This window comes from Eurytemora carolleeae, unplaced genomic scaffold (assembly GCF_000591075.1).
Source record: "Eurytemora carolleeae unplaced genomic scaffold, Eaff_2.0 scaffold1338, whole genome shotgun sequence".
Lineage (NCBI taxonomy): Eukaryota > Metazoa > Arthropoda > Copepoda > Calanoida > Temoridae > Eurytemora > Eurytemora carolleeae.
Window position 1 is genome coordinate 34,623 of NW_019397223.1, and position 19,047 is coordinate 53,669.

The 19,047-nt window shown below is 33.3% G+C and overlaps 2 protein-coding genes across 3 annotated transcripts; both read right to left on the minus strand.

Annotated features, from left to right (window-relative positions):
* Positions 1 to 616: 616 nt before the first annotated feature.
* Positions 617 to 14,794, minus strand: LOC111712850 (uncharacterized). Of its 2 annotated transcripts, XM_023487595.1 has the most exons (23): positions 14,329 to 14,794; positions 13,967 to 14,035; positions 13,563 to 13,637; positions 13,197 to 13,302; positions 12,601 to 12,644; positions 11,966 to 12,010; positions 11,574 to 11,624; positions 10,511 to 10,551; positions 9,626 to 9,703; positions 9,142 to 9,209; positions 8,403 to 8,547; positions 7,981 to 8,039; positions 7,009 to 7,102; positions 6,852 to 6,926; positions 6,101 to 6,656; positions 5,722 to 5,877; positions 4,323 to 4,506; positions 4,160 to 4,227; positions 3,390 to 3,461; positions 3,031 to 3,195; positions 2,299 to 2,383; positions 2,012 to 2,121; positions 617 to 1,216 (listed from the first exon to the last, which is right to left on the minus strand). In XM_023487595.1, exons 1-23 carry the CDS (start codon positions 14,776 to 14,778, stop codon positions 1,091 to 1,093), a joined length of 2,922 nt encoding a protein of 973 aa, XP_023343363.1. In that variant the 5' UTR covers positions 14,779 to 14,794; the 3' UTR covers positions 617 to 1,090. The 2 variants fall into 2 exon arrangements, with proteins under 2 accessions (XP_023343363.1, XP_023343362.1); XM_023487594.1 differs by lacking the exon at positions 4,160 to 4,227 and having other exon boundaries at positions 4,255 to 4,506.
* Positions 14,783 to 18,700, minus strand: LOC111712852 (transmembrane protein 183). The gene is made up of 5 exons (XM_023487596.1): positions 18,532 to 18,700; positions 17,417 to 17,701; positions 17,002 to 17,150; positions 16,579 to 16,794; positions 14,783 to 15,732 (listed from the first exon to the last, which is right to left on the minus strand). The coding sequence occupies exons 1-5, from the start codon at positions 18,662 to 18,664 to the stop codon at positions 15,502 to 15,504; spliced, it is 1,014 nt and encodes a 337-aa protein (XP_023343364.1). The 5' UTR covers positions 18,665 to 18,700; the 3' UTR covers positions 14,783 to 15,501.
* Positions 18,701 to 19,047: the final 347 nt, after the last annotated feature.

Here is a 19,047-nt window from a genome sequence, read left to right on the forward strand (position 1 = left end):
TTTCTAATGTAAATTCTTTGAAAATGGAAAAATCTTGATCTGGATTCAAAACACTGAATAACTGGAGATAACTAAATTTTGTATCTAGACAACTTAGTTTTTAACGTTGATATATTCCTCGTTCACTTTAAAGGACATACAATGTCAATTTCAAATTCATTTTATAAATGTAGAAACATAATTGTTCAGGCATCAGAAATTAATTCTTTCTAAATCTTTGCATTCATTTTGATAAAATTCACAATAAACAATTTTCTTATTATATAAAAAAGGACATTTTGATATAGTAAATTCGTTAAAATAACGTAAGATTAAAACTCAAAAAATATCATATTTGGCCGCCAGCTTACTTACTTTTTATAATTAATAAAAACTAAGGGAAAGGGTTAATAAGTATAAAAAAATAGGCATAAATTGAATTAAATATCATCTTAATAACATGATTACACTTTCAAGACAATATTTAGCCAGTTTGATGATTTGACAAATTTTAAGTTTCTGCTTGAAAATACTAATGGGTGAAGTATAAGGATTAAAAAAGGGTATGCTGTAAAAACTTATATACCGAGTAATGAGTAATGGGCACTTGTTGAGTAATTTTTGATTAATGCTGAGATGTTAAAAAACAACTTTAATGTGCGTCCTGCATCTTGGACAAGTGTACTGCATAGTGAAACAAAACATGATAAAAACAAACATATTTCCTGAAATGTACTTTTAGTATAATTCATTTTAGTAATTGTCAAGGATTGCTGCTTTTTCCATTTTTTTTTCTTTAACTTTAAAACATAACATAGATAAAGAGCCTGATTGAATTTACGTTATATTATCTCATAATTCTGTTACCTAACCCAGGAAAAGATTTGCCCTTGAGTGCAACTATACACTGTAATTACAATATAATTTGGAACAGAAAAAATAATTCATAGGTCTTGATTTTGTATTACAAGAATATTAGGTGTTTATAATGATCTTATTTTGAGTCCTGTATCTTATGTACAGTGTCCGTACACTGTACATGTAGGTCCAAACCGGATTCAGCTAATCTAGACCTGACACATCTGATCTAGACTGGATCCAACCAGACAATTCAAGTATTTTTGACAAAGAAGACTAAATCGTCGAGGTTCTTGGGTCTCACGTTGTGCCTGGAGAAGAGATGACCCTTCATACTCTTGAGCTGAGCCAGCTCTAACCCACAGAACATACACTCAACCTACAAAATATTCCAGCTAACAAAGATTCAGTGGAATTATTGAAGTCTTCTTATCATACATTGGTCAGCATATATACCAATACAGAATTGTTTGCTAAAATGGTGAAATAATACAGAGGCTGATATATATTTAAATACATAATTGTTTGCTGAAATGTATACAGAGGCTGATATATATTTAAATACATAATTGTTTGCTGAAATGTTGATATAATACAGAGGATGATATATATTTAAATACATAATTGTTTGCTGAAATGTTGATATAATACAGAGGATGATATATATTTAAATACATAATTGTTTGCTGAAATGTTGATATAATACAGAGGATAATATATATTTAAATACATAATTGTTTGCTGAAATGTTGATATAATACAGAGGCTGATATATATTTAAATACATAATTGTTTGCTGAAATGGGGATATAATACAGAGGCTGATATATATTTAAATACATAATTGTTTGCTGAAATGGTGATATTATACGGAGGCTGATATATATTTAAATACATAATTGTTTGCTGAAATGTTGATATAATACAGAGGCGGATATATATTTAAATACATAATTGTTTGCTGAAATGGGGATATAATACAGAGGCTGATAAATATTTAAATACATAATTGTTTGCTGAAATGGTGATATAATACAGACACTTCAAACGAAACCCCTCAGCACAGAGCTCATTTAAAAATAAGTTCAAAGTTTCCTCGTTTCTTTCATGTTAATGGAAATTAAAACTAACATAATTTTTTTTAATATTAATATTAATATTCATGATGATTTACCCTATTATTCTTGAGTTTATGGCTGAGTTTGCTGAACTTGAAATGGTGTCCGAATACGTAGGATAAACTTGTTTTAAACTCAGGACAGGTCAAACACGTCTTCACCATTACTAAAACATTTAAAATAACTAAATGGAAAAATTATTGCAACAAGTCTGTATCCTTAGAGAGAAAATATAATTTTAGATATGCTTTTTTTGTGAGTATTACAAAACAAAGACAAAAATTAATCAAGATTAATTTTTAAAAAACTAATATAATTCTAACCCTTTTAAAACCCTGATCACCTTTATGAACTTCTTGAAGATGAAGATCAAACTTCTTCACGTTTGCAACTTTGAACGGACATTTGTTACAGTGTAGCTCAGGTTTCTATAAACCCATCAATCAAATTGGTTTAAAAAAAAATAAACAAAGCACCGAAAAATGCCCGGCCTTGCCACCAATCCTTTATTATATAGAGAGGAAAACTTTTGATTTTAAGTGTAAAAAAAATAAAAACTATGACTAAAAAGTACGTAGACTCTAGGACTCAGTCCTAAAAGGGGACAGGATCGGATCGAACAATACATTTCATTCAACACTACTATGGTCGGCAGCTCTGGCTCTTTATGGCTCAAAGCTGGCTCATCAACCCCTGCAACCCATTAAACTCAAAAAGTGTTAAAAGTGTTACGGTTTAACACAAATTAACATACATACATAATCACATACGTAACATGTGTATTACAAGCTTGAGAACCAAACTGTGCTTGGCGATTTCCCTGTGAAAGTCAACCCACTGAACTTATGACCTTTAAACCAAACTAAGAACATTTTTGTGGTTTTAACTAGTTCCTCATTCAAAATTTGAGGCAAATCGGTTCAGGGGTTCATGAGTAAGGATCAGACATCCAAAAAAACAAAAACAAAAACAGATTTTACTACTTTATATTTATAATTACTTTGACGCTCTGCTTGATGTAAATAAGATTAAAAACCAAATAAAAGATGGTTTTGGTTGAATTTTGATTGTTTTCCTTCTTCATTGATGACTTAGGTTCTGCTGAGTAGAGTCCTTGAATGTGTGAGTAGAAAGTGCTCTGCTTGTTAAAGTTTCTGTCACAAACCCAACAGTGGAACACGTTGGACTTCTTCTTCTTCCCGTCCTTAGTCAGCAGGTTCACCATCTCATCCTCACTCTCCTACAGGCAGTATTATCAGTATCAGTGTTTCATTCTTATGTAAACTGCAAACTTACAATCTAACTAAAAAATGTAATGTTTTCTTGATTAATTGTTTTGTCACGTTGGACTTTTAATAAACCAATACTATTTCACTGCTAATGGTTTCCAAGAAAGACTGTTATCTTGTATCTACATCAACAACAACACCTCACCTGATCTGAACCCTCCGCAGAAGTATCAGAGCCCTCGTCATCACTTCCTATAGCTGCCTTATTCCGCACAACCTAGATCAATCAAATAATCAATCAATTTATTAATTAGTTTACTAATCAATATCTGCCAATCAGCCAACCAATCAATTAACAACTAAATCAACAACCTATCATTCAACCAAATAATCAAAATCAATTAATCAACTAATCATACTACAACCAACCAACCAACCAACCAACCAACCAACCAACCAACCAACCAACCAATCAACCAACCAACCAACCAACCAATCAACCAACCAACTAACAAACCAACCAACCAATCAAATCAACCAACCAACCACCAAATCAACCAACACATATACTATGCCATCTATAAAATAATCATTGACCCATAAATTCAACCAATCATTGAACCAATTAATCAATTTATCAATCAGCACATCATTCACTTATTTAACTAGTAAACAAATAATTATTTTAGTTCTTAAAAGGAACCTTAAGATGTCAATGTTCGATTCACAACGGTACCTTAAACAGCTTTGATTGATCAAGTGTGAATCAGACATCAATGTTCATAATTTAAAAACTGACTTACGCATTTCTACTTCAGGAAAACAAGTAAAAATAAACACATTTAAACCTAGAAAAACATTATCTTCCACATTATTATCAGATAAAGGTTTCAATGATGCCGTTGTGTATTGTTCATTGCCATCTTTGCATGGAGGGTCACTTAAAATTACACTAACAATCCCTTTATTTCCTACCTTTGGTGAATCTGGATATTTAGTTGGTGAAACAACTGGTTGGTTTATTGGTGAGTGGTACGAGTAATCTGACGACAGATCGTTGTATTTCCTACCTTCGGTGAATCTGGATATTTAGTTGGTGAAACAACTGGTTGGTTTATTGGTGAGTGGTACGAGTAATCTGACGACAGATCGTTGTATACATTTCTTGAATAATTATCACAGTTGTTTCGTTGTGCCAGGTCAGTTTCAGGAAAATCTGTATCAGAATCAATCTCTATAATTTCAGGTGATCGTGCAGGAGGAGGAGGAGGGGGGCCAGCCAGGGGTTCAGGAGTATCACATTCAGTCAGGTCTCTTGTGTCCTACAAAATGTTCAGGGAATGACATTTTAACATTTTCTCTCCCCTGATTGAACTTAGAAATAGTATTGTGTATGTTTATGTTGTTTTGTCTCCAAGGACCGACTCTAAGGGTATTATAGGAGAATACAGATTATTTTATGATAACAATCAATTTATTCTTAACGATTTTTAAGGCTGCCTATTTAGGGCTTTTTTAATATGAATCTTATCATTCTTTATGTAGAATTTTTTTAGTAATCAATCCATTTTTAATTCACTATAGTAGTGTCTCCATTGATTGAGGTTTCATATACAACAAGTTCGGAATATTGAGAGATGTTTTTCTTTTTACCAGTCTCAACTTAACTTTTACTTTTCCATTAGGAAGTTAATTCCTGTTGGATTTCTCAAAAATAAGTGGAAAAGTTTACAAAATATTCTTTAAGACAAAAAGAAAAATTAAAACCCCCTCAAAACAAGAAGAGACCGGCCTCTGGATAACTTGATCTAATCAGAGGCCGAATTTAAAGAATTTAAGCCGCGGTTTAAATTTAAGTCGCGGCTCAAATATGGTTTGCTCCACTTAAGTATTACATTTTTCAAGATTTAAGCCGGCGCTCAATTGAAACCGGCTTTTGGGGGATTTTAGACGCCGCTTAAATTCATTAAATTCGGACACAGAGCTGAAAACTTTAGAATGAGATAGCCTTATCACGATCGCTTAATCTGATTATCCAATGCACACACTTTTGATTTTCTTCTTAATCCTCTTTTTGTAAATTTCTACTGAATAAAAATTACGTTTGATAACAATTACAGATAAAATGCTAAATCGATTGGACTAATATCCGATTGAATTAAAGTCAGCTGCTCAGAGGCCGGCTTTTATAGCATTTAAACAAATATGAAATTATTTTAAAAAAATATTTTAGGACTATTGTAATTTTGAACGTTAGTCTTTTAATAAACATTAATCCTAAACTTACGTTCGTTCAATCGATGTTTAGTTCAATTAATATGACACCATCAACACCAGAAATCAAAATCGGTTTTAAAAAAGAGTACATCTTAACGTAATACACTGATTGGTTAAATTTTTAACTTATTTCTTGGATATCGAATGCGTTTTAAAATAATCTTGGGTTTAATAAAACCAGGAGTTTAAGCATTAATCTTGATATCCACCATTTAAAGTTTTCAGCTCTGATTGTGTAGGGGTAGGATATATCTACTTACTGTGAGGTCTATCGGTGAGGACTTGAGCCTAGATGTCGTCTTCTGCTTGTACTCAGTCACATGTTCAGTCTTGACGTGGGAGAGAAGGGTTTTCAGTTTTTTAGCCACCATTAGACAAAAGTGACATTTGTAAACATCTTGGCCATTAATCTGTACCTGAACATTAATTAAGATCTTGTTCATTTGTCTAAACTGGCGTTAATGAACATTTTTGTTATTTATCTGAACGTTTAAAACATAACAGCCATGAACTCAGTTTTAAAACCCCTCTGCCATTAAATATCTAAATATAAGCGTATTTCTATCCAGACTATTTACCATCACTTGAACAGAAACTGAGAACAGATAAAAATGAGTAAATATAATCGAAATGACTTACCCTGTGAACATTTAGATGGTCAGCAATGTCTCCATAAATAGTTTCATAACATATTGCGCATTTAACAACTTTCCCCTTACCCCCACTGCTCTTCTGCTCCTCTCTATAGTTAGCTCTGTAACCCCCCTGGGCCCCGAAATCCAGCTGATTGGAACGACTGGATTTTGATATAGAGACTGAAGCTGAAATCCCTCTTTTCTGTAGATCTAACAAAATTTCCTCTGCATGGAGTTCAGACGGATTCTTTAACACAGTTTCCATTCCACTTGAAGCAGTGGGCAGAAAGCGATTGGGTGGCAAGGAGTGGTTATGTAGTAAGGAACGTCCATGCGGTGAGGAGCGGCCGAGGAGCAAGGAGCGGCTGGAAGGCAAAGGAATACTTGATGGTAAGGAGTTACCAGTTGGAAAAGGGCTGCTGCTATGAGAAAAGGAGTTGCTGCTATGAGAAAAGGAGTTGCTGTTATGAGAAAGAGAGCTGCTACTATTTTGGAAGGAGTTTCCAGGTTGTCTTGAAGTTTTAGTGACAGAGTCAAAATGCTCTGACCACTTATGGTCTCTAAAATAAAATAATACTTGAACCTAAATCTGGGTTCAGATTATGAATAGCGAAAATAATTTTAATTAGATAATGATAGTTAAGCTACTTCTTATGAGCTAGTTCAATCTGATCTTGGCGTCAAAGAGAGGTAGACGAAGTAAGCAGGACTAGCTGAACTACTTCATATATTCTAAACAATGTTAAATTCTTAACCTGTACATTCTAAGTGTCGGATACCATTTTTCACACTGAGCACACCCGTAAAGAACTCTAAAGGAACGGCTCTCACTGCAAAATTTTAAATAGATCATCATTATCAAATAAAAAATTTAAAATTTAAGTATTAAAAAATATTTAAAAATGGTCTTACATTGCCTGTGGGTGCTCTGTTCTACCATGAGCAAAACAATCCTCCATAGTTCTTGTTATAAAGGTACAAAGAGAACATTTACACACAAAATCATCTAAAAAAATAACAAATTACAGGTAGTGACCGGCAATGTATGGTAGTTGAACTGAGAATGTAGTATTGTGGAGAATTTTTCAGGAATCAGTTGAGACCTATAAGACGTTATTACGGTGCATATTTGTTTAGCAAGAGCGCAAATTCAATCTTTAAAATCCTGAAAAATTGTTCATTTAAAAAAATGATTTTGAGAATCGGTTTTAAAAAAATTATTTAATAACGTCACAACAACTGTAGTAAAAATTCTACAGTAAACTAATTAGTTGTTTAGGAATAGGTTTAGAAAATAAATATTAACAATTATTATCGAAAATTAGTAGTCTTATTCAGTTATTGGTTTCTGTAAAGTCTCATTGTTCACAAATATTTTCTGTAGATTTCCTGTAAGTTTTATTGAAAAGACGACGTTTAAAGAATTTGAAGAAATCTGCGAACAAATTCATAAAGAATAAGAAATTCAATATAATGATGAAGGAGAAATAATTGATTCTAACATTGATTTATTGACAAAATGTTAATTGTTGGTTACCAAATATTTTTTTACTAATATGTCGAATACCAAATTGAAAGACTTCCAAAAATGGTTACCAATATGTTGGATACCAAAATATTAGTTACGAAAAAGGTAAATTACCAAATGTTAGTCAAATCACCAAATGTTGGTTATCAAATTGTTTCTTATCAAAATGTAAGATACCAATTTGTTATTTACCAAATTGTTAGTTAACACATTGCTAGTTACCAAATAGTCAAATTACCAAAATGTCTGTTACCAAGTTTTTATTTACCAAAATATTGATTTTCAAAAATCTGTTCATCATAAATAATAATCCCCTCCCAAGAGAAGCGAACAAATTTTGTTTTCTGATTTGTTACCTGGAGTTTTACTGACGTATTTGTTTCCAGGAAATATAGAATCTCCATTGTGATCCCTCCTTTATATTCACATATCTTAGCATTGTTACAATAAGTGTATGGGGACCATATGGGGGGGGGGGTACTTTCAGATCTATTACTAAAAGAAATTATAAGAGAAGAGATCTGAAAGAAGCCCCAGACTGCCGCAGGTAGTGTCCTATCCCTACAGATAAGATCAATCCTGAACCAGCCCGGCCACCTATCTCCTAGGAGGGGTATAACTTTTATATGTTTACAAGTTTTAGATCAAAATTCGAAGAGTTAGCTATAAATCCATTGTTTTCATGCTGTATACAAAGCTATGAGGATTAGTATTTTATGTAACTTTGTAAACCAAATATTTGTAAATCTACGAAAAATTCCATTGAAAGACATGTTTCCTAATATGGTTATTGAGCTGGTTCGGCCCCCAGAACTTAGCATCACAGATTTTACACTGATGGATGAGTCCGGCTGTGCTGTTCATTTTACTCGCATCAATCTCAGTGGCAGGGAGTTCTTTCAGACTCTTCGTCTCAGCAGCAACTGAACATTAGCAACTTAAAGGGCTATTCACGTATTTTTAACGACCCTTCGTTTTAAAAGTGGCATTTCCGATTCACAACGTTACCCTTTAACCCTCTATATTATTAACAATGAGGAAGATATTGGTGTTTTCTATCTAAAACAATTTCCTTTAGGCCTCCAAAGCATAAATGCGCAAGTCACTCTCATAGAGAAACCAGAATTAAACTAACAAACTTTTAGCTGAACAGACAAGGATATCTCATTCATCCTTGATAAGACAAGGGTTTAAATGGTACCGTTGTGAACTGGAAATGCTACTCCACAATAGGAGTCAATTTAAATTACATCTCTCTCCAGACACTTTTTATAAATCTACATTACATCCAGTATGGATCATTGGGATTTTGTTAATATTTAAGGACAACCCATTTATTTAATCGATTAGTGAAGCTTAAGGATGCTATGCAAATTTTTGTGTTGTTTTAGAATTTCTAAAGAATTTTAAACATCAAAAATTAAATGAAAATGAAAATTGTACTATCTACATAAATCAAAAATGAATTGCATATTGCATTGAAAACATAAAAAAATAGGATGATTATGAAAAACTACCTCCGTGAATTTGGATTTTATGGATTTCAAGCGCAATATTGCTTCCAAACCCTTTGCCACATCCATCTAAACAATTTAAATTAAACTCTATTTTGAACTGGAAAAATAGTGAATTCCTAAGTTAAGACAAATGATTCAAAGTGCGCAGTAAATGTGATTTCACTCGGGTTACATCAGAAAAAAATTGAATTTATATTAGAAAAGATTTAAATGACCAGTGGCCGAATTTAAAGAATTTGAGCGGCGGTTTAAATTTAAGCCACGGTTTAAATATTGCTGGTTCCACTTAAAATTGTATCAAATGTTTCCAGATTTAAACTGGGTTTTGGCGGATTTAAACCGCGGCTCAAATTCTTTAAATTCCGTCTCAGGCTAAAAACATATCAATCTGTAAATACTGCTGAGGGAGAAGAAAAAAACAATTTTAAAAGAAAAATACTTTCTAACAACACCAAAAACAAAACTTTAAAATAAATATTTTCTATGATTGCAGATGAAAGGATTCGGAGGTGTACAATTATGAACCTGTCTGTAGTGTTCTGATAACTTAGTTACCCAAATACTAAAAATTAAAACTAGTTAAAGGGACTGTAGAGGTAATTTTAAGTGGCAATCAATTTTAAAGTGGTATTACCGATTCACTGAGATACCCTTAGAACATTTCTCAAAACAAAAAATGAAATTATTCAATTTTAATCTTGACAAACTAGGACAACTCATGTATCCTTTAAAGGTAAGGATAATGGCGAGTCACTTGAAATTACAATAGCAGTCCCTTTAAGGACAACATAAATATATAACATGCAATACTCATAACATATAATTCATTAGCAGTCCCTTTAAGGACAACATAAATATATAACATGCAATACTCATAACATATAGTTCATTAGCAGTCCCTTTAAGGACAACATAAATATATAACATGCAATACTCATAACATATAGTTCATTAGCAGTCCCTTTAAGGACAACATAAATATATAACATGCAATACTCATAACATATAGTTCATTAGCAGTCCCTTTAAGGACAACATAAATATATAACATGCAATACTCATAACATATAGTTCATTAGCAGTCCCTTTAAGGACAACATAAATATATAACATGCAATACTCATAACATATAGTTCATTAGCAGTCCCTTTAAGGACAACATAAATATATAACATGCAATACTCATAACATATAGTTCATTAGCAGTCCCTTTAAGGACAACATAAATATATAACATGCAATACTCATAACATATAATTCATTTATTTATGTCAGATAAAAAGCTTTATTTAAGAAAACAAACAAAAATGAAGTTGATAGAGATTTTAGTTTTACGATATCATCAAAGAAATAAAAAAATTATTTTTACCTTAATTCACATCTACTGCACTTTGTTCCCTTGCACCGCACCTTAACAAGCAGGAATATTAACTTATAATTGTCATCCTTGAGAAACAGGGGACTAACTTTTCCACACAAAAAAATCATTTCATCTCACAGTAAATAATAACAATAAAATTAACATTTTGAAGGTGTCGCAGCATTGTCAATGTCTACCAGAAGTATAGCAAGCATGTTGATTATTGGATAATTTAAATCCAGGTAACAAAATATTTCTCAAGAAAAATAATATAAAAAGAAGAAAAAATCTATGAAAATAATAAAATTCTAAGGATGGCAGTAAATTAGTTTTTTTTGTTAAAATATTTTTGACTGGTAGATCTAGTCAAATATAATAAACTTTTATTACAATCCAGAACTTCACAATAATTTGTTGTTCAAATAGATTTCGAAAATGTAATCTCAGATAATTCTTCATGAGAATTTTTAGTTAAAAATCAATTGAAAAATGTTGAACGACGTCAAATAAATACAAGTGGTTAAATTTGACCTCCTCAAAAATTTAACTCTGTCCAACTCTGTCCAATGGTCCAACCCTTTCCCGCTCTGTCCAACTCTGTCCAACCCTGCCCAACCCTGTCCAACCCTGTCCAACCCTGTCCAACCCTGCTCAACCCTGTCCAACTCTGTCCAACCCTGTCCAACCCTGTCCAACCCTGTCCAACCCTGCTCAACCCTGTCCAACTCTGTCCAACCCTGTCCAACCCTGTCCTACCCTGTCCAACTCTGTCCAACCCTGTCCAACCCTGTCCAACTCTGTCCAACCCTGTCCAACTCTGTCCAACTTTGTCCAACCCTGTCCAACTCTGTCCAACCCTGTCCAAGTCTGTCCAAGTCTGTCCAACTCTGTCCAACCCTGTCCAACTCTGTCCAACTTTGTCCAACCCTGTCCAACCCTGTCCAACCCTGTCCTACCCTGTCCAACTCTGTCCAACCCTGTCCAACCCTGTCCTACCCTGTCCAACTCTGTCCAACCCTGTCCAACTCTGTCCAATTGTAAAACGTTCTAACATGCATATAGCACTGAGTACCTGTGTAGAGTGTGTTGTCACCTGCTGAAAGGAACTCGTATATCCACAAACCTTAAATTCAATATTTAAAGGAACTGTAAAGGTAATATACCGTGTCCCTTCAACGTTAACTTCAGATTAAATACTATTACTAAAAGTAAATTGTGACTAGGACTCAGTCCTACAGGTTGACAGAACCGGTTCGAACAATACATGCCGATCAAAACTGCTATGTTCCGCAGCATTATAAAAAAAAAATAAAGACTACGGATCCTAAATAAACCGAAAGTTACATTATTATAAACTGTTTCATCAAAATGTCATTAAAAATCTTTAAAAAATAATTAAATTTTGTTATGAAATGACGGAAAGAAAATGGCCGGAATATTATTAAATTATTTAATTCTCTTTACCTGACACATATAGTTGCCTCCCCCTACACTAAGGAAATTACCACCCTACAAATAATACCAAAATATAAATAAACATCAGAGGCGTATTCAGGGGGGGTATGGGGGCTAAGCTCCGCCTTGGAACAATGAAATCTACGGATTTCAGGGAGTTTTCAGGCCCCAGCGGGTGCTAAGCCCCGGCCCCCCCTGGACAAATTCCTAAATACGCCCCTGATAAACATGTACTTTATACAATTGAGGAGTTGGTTCCCTCTCTCTGCAGCACAAATAAGAAAATTATTTTAATTGAGAAACCACAATAGAAAATTATCAACTTTCAGCTAGAAAAACAAGAAAAACAAGAATAACTTCCAACATTTTGCCAAGACGAAAGTTCAGAGGGTGCTCTTGAGAATTGAGCATTACGTTTTCAGTCCTTTGTTTTTCCAATCTTACACTTTTTAACACAATTTGTGTACAACACTTCACAACATAATATTAAAAGTTTGGCTGTTAACTCATATTTAAACACTTAATGAAATATGAGTAGAATTTTTATCTTGATATTTTAGAACTCAACCTTGCTGCAGCGAGTTCAGTTCACTTGAATAAATAACTTAAATGTTAAATAAATATATATATTTATAAAAACTTACATGATCGGCTTTTGGAATGTCACTCGTCACATCCCGGCAAAACACTTAAGAAAAAAATAATAAGTTGGGTGAAATAAAAATAACAAACCTTTAGATAATCTAATAGCTGGAGAAATTTTACTTAAATAAGGACTTTTCTAAAAGAAGAAAAAGCAAACGAACTGATAAGCCACTCGGATCGTGTGTCCGACCCGACACCGAAAAAAATTTCTTTCCTTGATTTTATTTAACAATTTGCATCATAATTTTCCCTTAAATATATAAATATAGAAAAAAAATCATTAAATTTTTGGTCATGAGTTAATATTTCATTTGTGCAATACCTGGCCAGTGGTCATGCAATGGTCAGATTTAAAGAAAGAAAAAGGCAAAATTTAGAATTCCAAATTTGAAACATTACCAGAACGACATTTAGAAAATGATATTTGGGTTCAAAATTGAAACGAATGCGTCTCGGATGCAGGAATTCCTCTCCTTATCTAACATTTTAAAACATTTTTCAGGCTGATTTCAAAGATCTGAGAATATTTATTATATACCCTTATCTAACATTCAATCAATTAATATGAATAAATCACTAAATCGAATATTTTCACCTATATGATCAATTTGAAGGTGTATAGCTCCACATGATACTTTACAAAGTTTACAAGGTCCAATCTGGGATAGATGCTCGGATAACAGATGACTTTTGAAAGATATCTAAACAGATAAAAAATTTAGTTTAATTGCTTTAATTCCGTCCTAGGGCAGTTATCTTTTAAGATGGCTATGTCTTGCTTTCCGTAAGATTAATATTGACGGTTTATTGTATTATGTCTATTATAAAGCTAGCCTAGGAACCCAGCTTTGCTTGGAAATTAATATTTTTCTTTTAAAGTCAACCTACTCAACTTAGACCTACTAAGATCTTATGATCGAATATACAAACAGATAAACATATGATTGATAACAATATTTACCTTATTACTGAAAGAAGCTGTACAGTAGGGACAATCAGATTTCCCTGCAATTGCTGCTTGATAGTCAAATAATGCCTGTAAAAAAAATTAACTACGTCCACTCTGCAGGGGTTAAAAATTATTTTTGAAGATCTTGGAAAAAATGAAAAATAAATGGCAAGTTCTTTTTGGATATTTTTAACAAACAAAATTTTTATATTTCACCCTAAAACATTTTCTCCTTTAAATCAAGATGCTGATTTTTTTTCAAAAATAACTATATGACTAGTTGTAGCTAATGGCTAGTTGTAATAATTTACTGATTTATCATGCCTTCCGTACAATTTGATATTAATACAATAACAAATTTCGCAGATTTCCAAAATAAAGATTTTTTAGAAGCAATTTCAAACACATTAAATTACCCTTTCTAATCTCTGTTGTGGAACCTGTTCCCTATCTATGATCTCAATGTCCTCGGATTCATCAATGTTCTGATCAAATATATTGATTTATAAAAATTAGTTTAAATCTCTGTATATCTCTCCAATTTCTCTTTTTGCCATTACAGATCATGTATGTATGTATGTATGTAAGCTCTACGTTACAGCTTAAATAGCTTAACAACTAAAAAACTTGTTGTGTAGGTCTAGAAACATAAGGAAATGAAATCTGCAGGAGACCCAAATGTGGACCAGGTAGACCGCCAGGCTATAAAACGATATTCTTAAGATCTGGTGTGATAAAAACCAAATAATTTCTTTGATAAATAAATAATATGTTTTACCTCTGCTTTATAGTTGATACCATCCATAGGTTCTAACTCTCCTTTCCCTTTCCCTCCAAATTCAGTCGCACTTCCTTTCTCTTCTTTTATTCTCCTTTCAAGTTCATTTACCTCCACATCCTCGTCCTTTCTACTCGTCTGCATGTCGTCTTCTAACCTATTCGTCAACGGACAACCATCGTTTAGATTGTTCATTAAACTGTCCTTAACAGTATTTATAAGATCGTCCTTGCTAAAATTGATCGGCTCTTCTTTAATATCAATCTCAGTATCTTCGTTAGTTTCTGTCTCACTGTCATTTGAATCATTTGTATTCATCAACTCATCTTTAATACTACCGCCATTTTCAGACATTTTCATGTCATCATTCTTTTCTATACATTCTTCATCAGAGTAACTGGGCCTATCACCATTTATTTCTGTTTCTTTCTTTATGTCACTTTCCATCATTAAATCTGAAAGTAGAAAATAAACATTTAACAATATGTAATATAACAAGTTAAATTTATCACAGGATTCAGTTTCATTTCTGCAGGGGTATATTTTTTTTGAAAGAAAAATTATCGACCACTAAAAAAAGAAAGCATTTTTGAAGATCGGGATGAGGGATAATGCTTTTTCAAGAAAATATATACCCCTGCACGTTACAAAGATTTTAACTGATTATTTTATCATAATGTCTCATTTATAAATTATGGCTAGCATAACTTAAATATTTAAATTTGGTAGATGTTAACTTAGAAAATTAAAAATTGCCAAAAATCTAAATTTAGGTATATCAGAGGCCGAATTTAAACAATTTGAACAGCCAAAAACCGGTTCCAATTGAGCTCCAAACACTGATTATAATTTTAAGCGGAACTAACCATGTTTAACTGCGTCTCATATCTAAACAACGTCTAGACGCGGTTCAAATTCTTTAAATTCGGTCTCAGAGTGTATTTTAAATTACTTACAATTTTTAGTAGGATTAAAAGAATTAAAAATTCATATTTGGTAAAAAACGATAAACAGAAATAAAAATTGTCCCTTTTTTCTTTTTCAGTTTTCATTATAAAAATTAAGTTAAAGATAACCAGGAAAAACTAAAGTATACTTTTGCCTAAGATTTAGTTCTACAAACAGGTTGATGATAATGAATATTATGAGGATTTCGAAGATGATCTTGTGGAACTATTTGACAAAGTTGTTGTTGATGTTTGAATACTGAGGATCCCACCAGTCTAGCACCTTGAGTGACACTACACTATCAATGAGAACCTTGATATCCCCTGATTGTCCCCTAGGTCCCCCGAACTCCATCTGCAGCTTGTGATGCTTCATACCATGGGATACACTCACACTCACACGCTTCAACTTCTGACTAAGTGGGGAAGGAAAAAGACACCAGTTGGCACAACAAACCTAATCAGAATCTTTTACTTGGGGATATTTTGTATTAGTCAGGAAGGGAGGGGGATAGTACATGGTAGACATAAAAACAAATCAGTGCAGAGGTCGAAACTAAACTTTTGTGAAATAATACTTATTCATATCAAAATAGAGATTAGTAACTTTTTATTTATTCATCTAAAAAATCGCTTGGAATATCCTGGCCGCGAGTTTACAAAGAATGTATCAGAAAAAGGGTTACGTGGAGTAACTTGCCTCCATTCTCTGAGTTATGGTTTACCTGGAGTATTTTTCAACCATTTTCTGAGTTATGGTTTACCAGGAGTAACTTGCTACCATTCTCTGGGTTATGGTTTACCTGGGGTAACTTGCTACCATTCTCTGGGTTATGGTTTACCTGGAGTATTTTGCAACCATTCTCTGAGTTATGGTTCACCTGGAGTAATTTGCAACCATTCTCTGGGTTATGGTTTACCTAGAGTATTTTGCAACCATTCTCTGAGTTTTGGTTTACCTGGAGTATTTTTCAACCATTCTCTGGGTTATGGTTCACCTGGGTAACCTGCAACCATTCGCTGGGTTATGGTTCACCTGGAGTATTTTGCAACCATTCTCTGGGATATGGTTCACCAGGAGTAACTTGCCACCATTCTCTGAGTTATGGTTTACCTGGAGTAATTTGCAACCATTCCCTGGGTTTTGGTTCACCTGGATGCCACCATTCTCTGGGTTATATTTACCTGGAGTAACTTCCCGCCCATTCTCTGGGTTATGGTTCACCTGGAGTAATTGGCAAATATTCTCTGGGTTATGGGTTACCAGGAGTTACTTGCAACCATTCTCTGGGTTAGGGGTTACCTGGAGTAACTTGCAACCATTCTCTGGGTTATGATTAATATCTGAGAGTTTATCTAGGAATCCTTTATCCACGTTTATCTCCTCCCATTCCTCGACGAAGTACTCCTGATGCTTAGACTTGTTCTCCGTGATGAACTGGTCCTTCAACTTGAAGTAGAAGAAACATTGGCTCCGGCTTAGTTTGCTGCTCCAATGCAATGTGCACACACGTCCAACCTTGATCAATATAAATATGTGAACAGATTACAATCTATATTTAACCGACAATTGGTATGAGTTAGTAATATAGTGGACCGTTAAGTTTGCAAATTGGCATTGGTTTAATTAATAATAAATAAATAAATATATAAATAATATATAGTGGTAAAAAATAAATAACTTCCATAAAAATAAGGGAATTGAAGCGGGGGGGGGGGGGCTTACCAGCTTGTCTAAATCCGGCCAAACACTGGACTGATTTTTGATTGCTCTGAAGGGAGAGTAGGATAAATGCAACATGAGAATAACACGAGCTCGGAGACCCAGGGGTCGACTCATGGACTCGGGACTATACGCGGATGACAACTCTAGCTCTGAATAAAAAAGCCTTGTTAAAGTTTGGTTTAAGATAAATAAATAAACTTGCAAAAACTTTTTAATTATATTTGGTCATGGCAGTTAATTAAGGTGACTCTAAATTGTTGTGGTAAGTTTGACACTGTTTATACTTTTATCTACCAATTTTGCAATTTATCGGTATTTTTAGCTTTAAAAATTTAAATCTTGATTTTTGCCTTTTGTTTCTCCGGCAATTTTATAAAAAATTTAAAAGGGTTTATTGATTGATAGATTGATTAACCTGGACTGAAGTATCTTGAGTATAACCTCCTCCAGAAGGCCTGGGAAGACACGATGTGCCGTGTGAGCGGAGAAATGCTGGCGAACCGTCCCACATCCTCTGGAGCTATAAATCCACTCAACAAGAACCAGAAGTCGTAAGGGAACACGGAGGAGCTGAACTCAAGGCTGGGAGGACCGACCTCCTTGCAGGTGCCGACGTTCAACATCTTGACCTCCGCCGCGATATCATCCTCGTCCCTGTCAAACCAGTCCAGCTCGACCTCGCGGGTCTCTCTTCTCTCTTCTAAACGTAAACAATTGAACACAACATTTTTCATAGCAACTAACACAATCCTCAAGGACAGGTTTAAGGCCTATCGATTCACTTTATTATATTTGTCATGAACATTAAGACTACCTTTCAAAACTAAGCCCTGAGTTAATATACTACCACAAAAAGTTTCGAGTTTATCAGAATCAGTTTTTCAGAATTTTGAGTTTATCAAAATTTATCAGAATTTGTCCGTCATTTAAGCTACCAATTCTATTTCTTAAATTGAATATCGAGTTTATTAGAACTTATCAGGGTCTGATAATTTTAATCCTTAAAAAGAAACAATGGTGCAAAGCTATTGGATCTACAATAACCGCTCTCTCCGCAGTCGTTTTTATTTTTATGGTGCAAAGCTATAACTCTATGTTGATGGTGCAAAACTATAATTTTGTCTTTCAAATATTTTTAACTCTTAAAAAGAAACAATGGTGCAAAGCTGTTGGTTCTTCAATAACATCTATCTCTGCAATTTAATCTTCTTTGCCGATATAGCTTTTTGTTGTTTTCGTCTACACATTTATTACAACCAAAAAATCAAAATGTACATATCGTTTATACATATATAAAGTTTGTTTTTATTTGTTCCTGTACTTCTTGATCAATAAATAGATTTGAATAATAATAATAATAAAATTTGCTACATAAGATTACCCCACTGGAGACTGGAGAAAAAAGAAAAAATCTAATTTTACAAATTCACATACCAGATTTTATCCGTTTAAAATTTATCTCAGTGAACCATTTTCACATTTGATGATCAAAAATTCTCAGTTTCAGTCGGCAAGACAAAAATATCCTACCGGTTTGTTTAATTTGGTGAACCAAGGGCTGATATTTCGGTTCTCTATCTCTCAACTGAACTGAGTTCGCAAAACTATTCAGGGTAACATCTGCTGGAAGACCTTTATAATTTCGTATACTTCGCATCCTCATTTTTAGTCTAAACTAAAATTGACTTTTTGCAAGAAAAAAGTATAAAATAAATACTACAGATGCCAAATTAGCTAGAAGAAATAAAATGAGTCAGTCCTGGTGCACCTCCCCCCCCCCCCAGAAGTTTTGTAGTTATTGCTTATTAATAATTACGAATTACAAACATGAAATCCGTTGTAAAATTAAAATTTCTATATTACGCGCAGTTAACGAGAAAAAATTTACAAGCCGGACCAGCCGATAAATCATATTAATTTAAATGTTTCTTTGGCTGAAAATTAAGTTTTCAACGAGATTTATCCATACATCTAATTTAATGATTTATACTGACATGTTTAAAATTTTGTTTAAACAAGCGTTTGTCCTTTAAAGATATTTACAAA

Coding starts and splice junctions, on each gene's coding strand:
- LOC111712852 (XM_023487596.1), bottom strand. CDS start 18,664: ATGAGGATGCGAAGTATACGAAATTATAAAGGTCTTCCAGCAGATGTT. Junction 17,151..17,416: donor CTCAAGATACTTCAGTCCAG/GTTAATCAATCT, acceptor TTTTTTATTCAG/AGCTAGAGTTGTCATCCGCG. Junction 16,795..17,001: donor GGCCGGATTTAGACAAGCTG/GTAAGCCCCCCC, acceptor ATATTGATCAAG/GTTGGACGTGTGTGCACATT.
- LOC111712850 (XM_023487595.1), bottom strand. CDS start 14,778: ATGATGGAAAGTGACATAAAGAAAGAAACAGAAATAAATGGTGATAGG. Junction 12,645..13,196: donor CCTTCAAATTGATCATATAG/GTGAAAATATTC, acceptor TTTTTTCTTAAG/TGTTTTGCCGGGATGTGACG. Junction 2,122..2,298: donor TCTTCAAGAAGTTCATAAAG/GTGATCAGGGTT, acceptor TAAATGTTTTAG/TAATGGTGAAGACGTGTTTG.